At 36.9% G+C, this 8,863-nt stretch overlaps 1 protein-coding gene across 2 annotated transcripts in view; it reads left to right on the top strand.

Moving 5' to 3' along the window:
• The first annotated feature begins 4,376 nt into the window (after positions 1-4,376).
• The window catches only part of LOC105835044 (homeobox protein abdominal-A homolog), a 29,342-nt gene continuing 24,855 nt past the window's right edge, over positions 4,377-8,863 (top strand). For both annotated transcript variants that reach the window (XM_028190084.2, XM_036284838.1), the window contains exon 1: positions 4,377-6,555. In XM_028190084.2, coding sequence (XP_028045885.1) covers positions 5,802-6,555 — 754 coding nt within the window. In that variant the 5' untranslated portion in view covers positions 4,377-5,801. The remainder of the gene's footprint in view (positions 6,556-8,863) is intronic.

Below are 8,863 nucleotides of genomic sequence, written 5' to 3'. Positions count from 1 at the left end.
ATTTTTGCTAGACAAACTCAGTCGATAAAAGAGATGAGAAAACTTTGACCTTAAAATTCCATATAATTTTGCTTTGTAAAATTAAAAAAATTATTATCTGCTATTTTTAATAATTTTTACTTCGTACTTAATATATTATGCATTTTTGCAAATATATCTGTTTGCAGAGAAATTTCTTGATATTCAAAAAGTTTGAAATTTTAATTACATTAACTTAACAGTTATTGACAGATTAATTATTGGTAATTGTTAGTGACTATTAATATTAATAGTTCATTAAAGTTATTTTATAAATAATGTTTTATAAATATTACTATTTAAGTATATATTTATTTATATAATACATATGATAATTTACAAAAATAGAAGTAAGCATTAAAAATTTGAAACTGCAATTATATATTTATTTACATAATACGTATGATAATTTACAAAAACAGTAGTAAGCATTAAAAATTTAAAACAGCAATTATATAATTTTACATCAAATACATACACAAACACACACACATTTACAAATATCTACAAAGCCTACAAATTTAAGAATTATAAATTTGTGAAATGAGTTTAAATAAAATAAAAGATTAAAACGTGAAAAATTATTATCAAAGTTATTGAAAGTGTGGAACAAATAAAATAATATGAATAAATAAATGAATAGAATGGATAAAAAATATATTATATATTATCAAATAATTATATAAAATAAAATTATGTGATTCTTATACAAAAAGATTATAATTATTTAAAGATGCGATTGTTTGAGGTATTAATTCTTCTTCTGCATAAATTTATATTCAATACAAATCTCTAATCCAATATACATATATCTTGATTCACACACCGATCTAAGTGACTCCTAGGAGATTTTGATATCCCGATCCTTGACGTCGTTTGCCGAGGCAAAAGATATCGGTATACAGCCGAGGATTCGTGAATTGCTTTTATCTTCCCGGAGATGGCGCACTAGGTGCTCTTCCCCAATCACTAGGGCGTCTCCCCGAATGGGTTCCAGGATCAGCACCCACCGACCGCCGCCCAATTTCTTCTTTTTGCTAACCAACCCGCTGTCCTTCTTCTTCGTTCGCCAAAAAGTGTCTTGAGCGGATTCACTGAAGGACTCAACGTGTCCAGTGAGTCTCCGGTAGACCGATATGTACCATGTTTCAGGCGGGAGATCGCTTCTCTTTTTATTTTTTTTATACACCTTTCCACAGATGCACACCCACGTATACATATACAGATTTTTACCTTTCTCCATCTTTCTTGTAACTTCGCGTGCTTGACGTGGCTGCAATTTATATTCCGTAGTGTTCGAGACAGGTACATGCGTGTCTTCGTCGCGGAGGATACCGCATGTGTGCCCACGCTTCTTCTCATGTAGGTGTTGGATTTGTATATGTACATGTTACTCCAATAGCTCTTGTGTCTGTGCCTTATCCAGTTGAGCAAAGACGTTGAGATCCGACAAGCGATCGTTGATATAATTGGACCGGTCAGACTGTACTGGTCAGTTTTCTGGGATTACATTCTTGAAATCTCTTTGTCTCAACTCATCACTCACGATTGTATTCCCATGCCATTGAAGAATGTTGCGCTTTACGAGATTGCGTAAATTAAATAAATTATTTATTAATAATAAAAGAGTCTTTCTAAAAAAAATCTTAATAAAAATAAGAACAAATTATTTAACTTTTTTAAAATTAGTACATGAAATTAGTAATTATTGATAATTCTACAATTTGTTTATTCAACTTGTAAATTTATATGAGGTTAACAAATTAATTATTTACCGTATTATTAAAGTAATTATTAAGATATATGAAACAACATTTTTTTACTATTTAATAATGAACCAAATCAGAACAATAAATCATCATGACATCAAAATAATAATTAAGATAATTCCAAAATAATTATTAAAAATTACTTTTTGGTCAATTATGATTCATTTTTATGTTATTTTGACTTTATTATGACTTTTATTGTCTTATTTGAAAATTTAAAAAAATATATAATATTATTTTAATAAAAAAGATACAGATAAAAAAGAAGATCGATTCTTGTAACTAGATATAAAAACAAAATATAAATATTATATTATGAATTTTTTACATATATACGACACTAAGCTACGTATTTATTTCTATTTAATAACTATAATGGTATTGATTACATAATTAATTATTTAGCAAATATATTCACATAAATGTTTTTTATAGTTTCGGCTATTGATCGTACCGCACATCAAATACAAAGGACTGTCGGCATTTATTTCTATATATGAAAGTCATATTGTATAGCCGACAGATATTTTAGCGACAAGGGGCGTAATGGCGAATACATTTATCTCCGTATATTAAATCCGATATATTACTATTCAAATTATATTTTATAATACAGACAACACACATTATATCACACAATATATCTATATTTTATTTTTTATTTTTTAATATATCAAAATTAATGTTTTTGAATTTGTTTTCAGAAAACAGGATTACTATCCAGCTAATACTTCGTATGGTAAGTACTTAGTATGTACTTGTATTGCTTGCTAACTTTTCATAACATAAATCAGATTGCTTTAATTTATATAATATTCATATGAATTGCACAAATTTATGTGAATACGTCTGTGACAGGTAAGTCTTTTAATACTTCAAAGCTTAAGATAAGTATAATAATTTAAATATTATTATAGAAGATATAGTCAATAGTTCTAACTACTATTGTACTAAGTATATATAATTTTTTAAATTCTCTTAATTATTTTTCTTAATTAAAATCTATACGCGCAATGTCGAAAGGATATTTTTACAAATTCCAGAAAGAAATATTTTACATTTTATGGAATATTTATAAATCCATGATAAAAAGCAACTTTTAAATTTTGATCCTAATTTTTTAAAACAAGATAAATTCCAAAAGTGAATAAGATTCAAAAAGTGAATAATAATTAAAGTAATGCAATAATTATATGATAAATGAGCTCTCCATTAGATAAAAGTGTTTCAAGCGTACGAAGGTTACTAACAAAATGGGGTGTGTAAAATGAGCTGTCCATCGTAAGAAACGCCGGAATCCAGGCTGTAAGTTTACCCGCCCTCTGTACCTTACTACCTTCGCGTGCGATATTCCCGGTACACCTTCTATCACGGTATTCGCCACCGACGTAAGCCGCTCCCTCTCGCAAGCCACATCACCCCTCGCCCGCGTCGCCATTCTCACATAGAAATGCCGCCGCGATATCCCAACCGGGACGAGTTCAGTGGTTTCCAAAAGTCGACGAGTCGACGATTCGACAGTGGCCGAATCGCGCCAGTTTCTGCAATACTTGGCGAAAGCAGCAGCAGCGAGAGAGGGAGAGAGAGGGAGAGAGAGAGAACGAATGAAAAAGAAGGGCAGGAGAAAAGGAAAGACGTTAATCGAATGTTTGACAGAGATTTAAAATTGTGCACGTGCTTTATGGATTGAAAGAGGCAATTAACTAAAGTGCCTTTTCTTATGTTGCATTAGTGAACTATGCAATGACTATTCATGATTCTGTTCTTTTACGAGGAAACATAAAGCGAAGAATGAAATATGTGATGCGAGGTGTTTTTTCACGAAGTGTGTTGCTTTTATAAGTCTTGATGACTCATAATCATACAGTGCGACAAAAAAAGAATAGTCCTGAAGTTGAATTCTTTATTAATGATACTTTTATTGGTTATACATATCTATATGGTCTGATAAATCAAATGTAAAACAAAAATATATAAAAGTAAAAATATACATGTGTATATTTAAATTGTGAAGAAAGTCAATTTAGATAATAAAGAAAATAATAAACTTTCAGATTAAAATTTCATGTAATTGCAATATTTTAAAAAATGGACACATAAAATTCTTGTATACATTATACTTTATCATTGAATAAAATGAAATTTATAGTTGGCTTACAAGTATAAAATGAAAACATGATATATGTGTATAGATCTACTGCTCAAAATATTATAATTGTCATTACACATTACTGAAACGTTAAATAAAAAAAAATATTGAATAGAAATCTGATCAAAGTAATTTTATAAATATTTTATGTAATTAAAAATAATGCCATTTTACGAGGATAAGAAAAATTAATTTAAAAATTGCAAATGGTACACATTGGAGACTTACTTTACTTTAAGATTTAATGATTGTAATTTCTTGTATTAAAGACTTAGAAATAATACAAACCGAACAGGAAACAAATAATGTGAGACAAAAATTCGAAAAAGTGCTGCCTTGATGAAATCCAAAAGAAATAGAAAAAATAATTTCAGAAGGAGGTAGAGTAAAAAATAAAATTAAAAAACTACACTCCAACGAGAGAGAGAAAGAGAGAGAGAGAGAGAGAGAGAGAGAGAGAGAGAGAGAGAGAGAAGGAGAGAGATAAGTGGAGAAACCTAGAGAAGGACAGAAAATACCGTGTGAGACGTTGAAACGGGTATAAGGCAACGTGAAGAGCACGACTGCACTGGCAAGAAGCGAGCGTACAGACCGTCGAACAGACGAGGCACGCCGGGTATACGGCAAGTGAGGAAGCGAGAGGTGCCCGAAGCTCAAGTGAGGCAAGTGAGCACGAGGTATAGCCGAGAGCGAAGATCGGAGCGAGAGGCGAACCGAGGGAGAAAGAGACCCATTCATCTTGGCGCGCCTAGCACGGCTGCGATTGGTCCACCTCTGGTAAGGCTGCCCCAGGATTGGACGACTCTGTTTACCAGCTGGTACCCCGGCGCGCTCCAGACTCGCGGAAGGAGAGGGGGGAACAGAACGGAGAGACAAGCGGCGCCATTATTGTAAGGGGTTACATTTAGCTGGCCGTGGGTTGTAGTACGCGGCGTTCGGGATAGGGGGCTATAGTACCTTCATGCATGGCCCATAAAGGATTCGTCGACTATCCGAGAAGTACGCAAGAAACGGCTTCTAACACCTGACAGGGGCCACGCTCTTCTCTTCTCTCTCCTCGTGCCGTCGCCGGGTTCACCGTCGCCCAATTTCCGAGCTGGGACCACCATTGGGTGGGCCCGGCGAGAAGAAGGACTCGCCGCATTATCATCGATTCTTATATTGATACTCGGATGGATTCATAATCGGAAGCGGCGTGATTACGTCGAGAGAGAGAGAGAGAGAGAGAGAGAGAGAGAAAGAGAGAGAAAGATAGATAGATAGAGAGAGAAAGAGAGAGAGAGAGAGAGAGAGAGAGAGAGAGAGAGAGGGAGCGCATCAGAATCAAATTCGCGAACGCGAAGATCCCGAACGCGTGGTACCGAACGAGAGTCCCGTGAACGAGAGAGGAGGGACATGCCATCATTTGCCATCGCGGACGGTCGGTGATTCGTGGTCAGTCGTCCCCGGTGACCGCATCCCGCCGCGCGCGTTTGGTATTGTTGTTGTGATAATGTGCTGAGTTGCGTAAGTGGCAGTAAAAGTGGACGTTGATTGCTGATAGGGGAAGCGATAGTGGATCCCGGAAAGCAATAAAGCACAAGCGGAAAGGATTTCCAGCGGGGAAGACGACAGAGCAGGGAAGTGCGCGCGTTTATCGAGAGAAGAGAGTGTTTTCTCTCGCTGATCCGCGTGCGAGAGACGGATTACGCGCGCGATGAGGCAGCAACAGCAGCAGCAACAGCAGCAGGAGCAGCAGCAGCAGCAGCAGCAGCACCAGCCTGCGGTGGACGCGTCGCCACGGTGTCGGTGTTGAGACACTCGTCCCGGTCGTCCAGCCCGGGCGTGTCTTCGGCATCGGGTCCACATCGGCACCGACAGGCGATATGAGTACGAAATTCATAATTGATAGTATGCTACCAGCTAAGTACCAACAATTTCACCCTCAACAGTTGTTCTCAAGCGCGACTCCAGGTACCATTCAGGCGTGTACGACGAGTCCGGCTACCGCGAGCCTAGAATCGAGTCTATCCGCGGCTGCAGTTGCGGCCGCGGCAGTCAATTACGCTCAGCAGCACAATTCACCGAGCCCGACGGGTTCGAGTCCCCAGCACTCGGGAAGTTCCGCTTCCACTTCACCGGCGGCACGTACCACATCCAGCATGTATCCGTACGTATCCGCCGCAGCAGCGCATCATCATCATCAGCAGCAGCAAGCGGTCGCGGCCGCCGCGTTCGGCGCAACGGCGTCGAGCATGGTGCCAGGTTTCGGCTCCACGGCCTCCAGCGCTGCCCTGGCCGCCGCCGCCGCCGTGGACGCCGCGACGGCCGGCGACAAATCCTGCCGTTACACAGCTAGTCTCACCGGTAATGTGACACCTGCGTCGGCTGACCCTATGGTTAACTATACCCTAGGCCACCATCATCAGAACGGCGCTACCCCAGGTAGCCTCGTTTCATCCGCCTCAGCGTCCTCGGCCGTCTCGGCCGCTTCGGCCTCCATGGCAGCGGCGGCACAGTTCTACCATCAAGCGGCTGCCGCATCGGCCGTTGTCGATCCTTTGACGTCCTGCCAACAACCCACCACCGGTCAACCTGGCATCTCGGACATACCTCGGTATCCATGGATGTCGATTACCGGTGAGTAACCTCTCTTTCTTAGATTCTATTCATTTTATTTGCCATTTTTACATTTACATTCTTTTAACTTTATATTATGTTGAGAATGCTATGTCGAACGACGGCGCGCGTCAACACTAATCATGGCGCCAGAATCACGGTTTTATTGTCACTATTGCTTGTTCTTTACGAGTGAATGGCTTTTAAAAGTACACTTTTGAAGAATCGTGTTTTATAACACATCTTTTAAATACGTTCTTTGTTTAGCTAATTGATTTTGAATTAATTTTTTTTCTCTATAGAGAATAACTCTTCACAATTATATTATTAAAGAGAGAATTGCTGTAGCTACATTAATTTAAATATTATTCTTACATTTAATGTATATTTTTTATCGTCTATTTCAATTAATTATTTAAATGATTAAATGGCGCATAAATCTATTTTTGTTTTTTGATAATATATAATTTTAATATTCGCTATCTATTTTTTTAAATTGCATGATTGAGAGAATGAATATACAAAGAACTATCGCATGAGATTTTCATGATGTTGACAAGAAATATTATATTTTTATTGAGTAATATAAAAAGTATATAATAAATAATTATCAATTAAAAGAATAATGAAAATTATTATAAAAATAATTATTAATATATTTTTATCACATTACAAATTATAAATAACATATAATATACAAATAATATACAAATTATATATAAAAACTTAAATGTTTTATATTAGATAGAGATTTAATTTGCTAATGGAAGAAATGATTTTTTTTAGATTCCTATAATGTAAAATAACCTGCAAGCTTTACTATCATTACGTTAAAGAGCATAGATCATAATTTGTTTAGGCATGAATGTAAATATTGCATGCTTCTCTAAAAAAAATCTACATTAAGGTTGTAATTTCTTTCTCAATATTTTGTATTTTTTTATATGCGTTTTTGATGAAAATTTATGGCATTAGGAAATTATATACCAACTATTTTATAATTTTATACGTATTAGAAACATGCACGTGCATACACAGAATATTTCTGATATTGAAGTAACTTTTACAACATTTTCTATGAGTGTAAGAATTAAAAGCAATCGTATGAATACAGAACCGGCCTTTTTACGTTCAATATTGATAATAATGAGAAAGATACAAAGATTCTCTTATTTCTAAAATCCATTATTAAAAAATTACATGATACAATAAATTACCAGTTGCGTTGTCATTGCAAATTTAGCAGCACCGACTACAGGAAATAATTTGCATTGTAATTTGAAATGTAACAAGCAATCTTCGAAGAATACACGAACGTAATAGCAACTTTTAAAGAATGCACTACACACGATTCGATTAGAGTCCCTGTTAGAAGTGCTGTTGTTAGCACACGAAACTTGAAGTTATTTCGATGTCGTGCATAATACATCGTACGTGTGCCTTGTCGAAGAGAGCCTTTGTCTGCTGAAAGGTGTTTGCTAGGACAAAGCGCCGACGGTATTTATCGCGTATATTTGCGGCGAACAACGCAGCGGCTGCGGACCAGAGAGCCTGTTGTTGCGTTCTTGACGCTGACTCGCTGACGCGAAAACTGCACATTTTTGCGGTAACGTGAAACGGCATTTCGTTTCTTTTTTTCTCGCGTTTGATATTACTATGACATTGTACCGATGGCGCGCGAAATAACTCTAAGAAGTTTGCATGAAAAGGAGCTCCGTTTACTTCGTCGGAAGTAGGGAATAGAAGCCGGCTTAACTTGTCGATTCGCGGTTTCCCTTGTTGTACGAGTGGCGTGGCGATTTGACGGTCACGCGGTTAGATTTATCCTTCTAGGTACTACGACTTGAAACTTTAGGCATAAATTGCAACAATCGCCGTATTTGTCACATCCAAATGTAGCACCGACTTAGCTGAAATTCACGCGATGAGCGAATTAACCGCGCACTACTACTTTTGAGTTTTAAGTTATTTACCACGTATTTACAATAAAGTTTCTCAGAAATTGGTTGCGCGATCTCGTTCTCTTTCTTTCTCTTTTTCTCCCCCCCCCCTCTTTCTTTCTCTTTCTCTCTCTCTCTCTCTCTCTCTCTCTCTCTTTCTCTCTTTTTCTCTCGTTTGCACAAATGTACTTGCGTTAGCATGTAGTAATATAATACAAGGCATACCCGCAAGGGGCGGGGGATCACGGAATATATTGCGATTAAGTTGTAATCTTTGAATATGCAAATTATTTTCCGAAGCCCGTTTCGCTATCAACACGTTATAATAATATCTGACGTTAACGCGTTAACTTTCCGTTTCGCCAACTCGTGAGGTCTTGCATTATGCC

The sequence above is a fragment of the Monomorium pharaonis genome, chromosome 3 (assembly GCF_013373865.1).
Source record: "Monomorium pharaonis isolate MP-MQ-018 chromosome 3, ASM1337386v2, whole genome shotgun sequence".
Lineage (NCBI taxonomy): Eukaryota > Metazoa > Arthropoda > Insecta > Hymenoptera > Formicidae > Monomorium > Monomorium pharaonis.
This window is presented reverse-complemented; position numbering and strand designations above follow the sequence as displayed.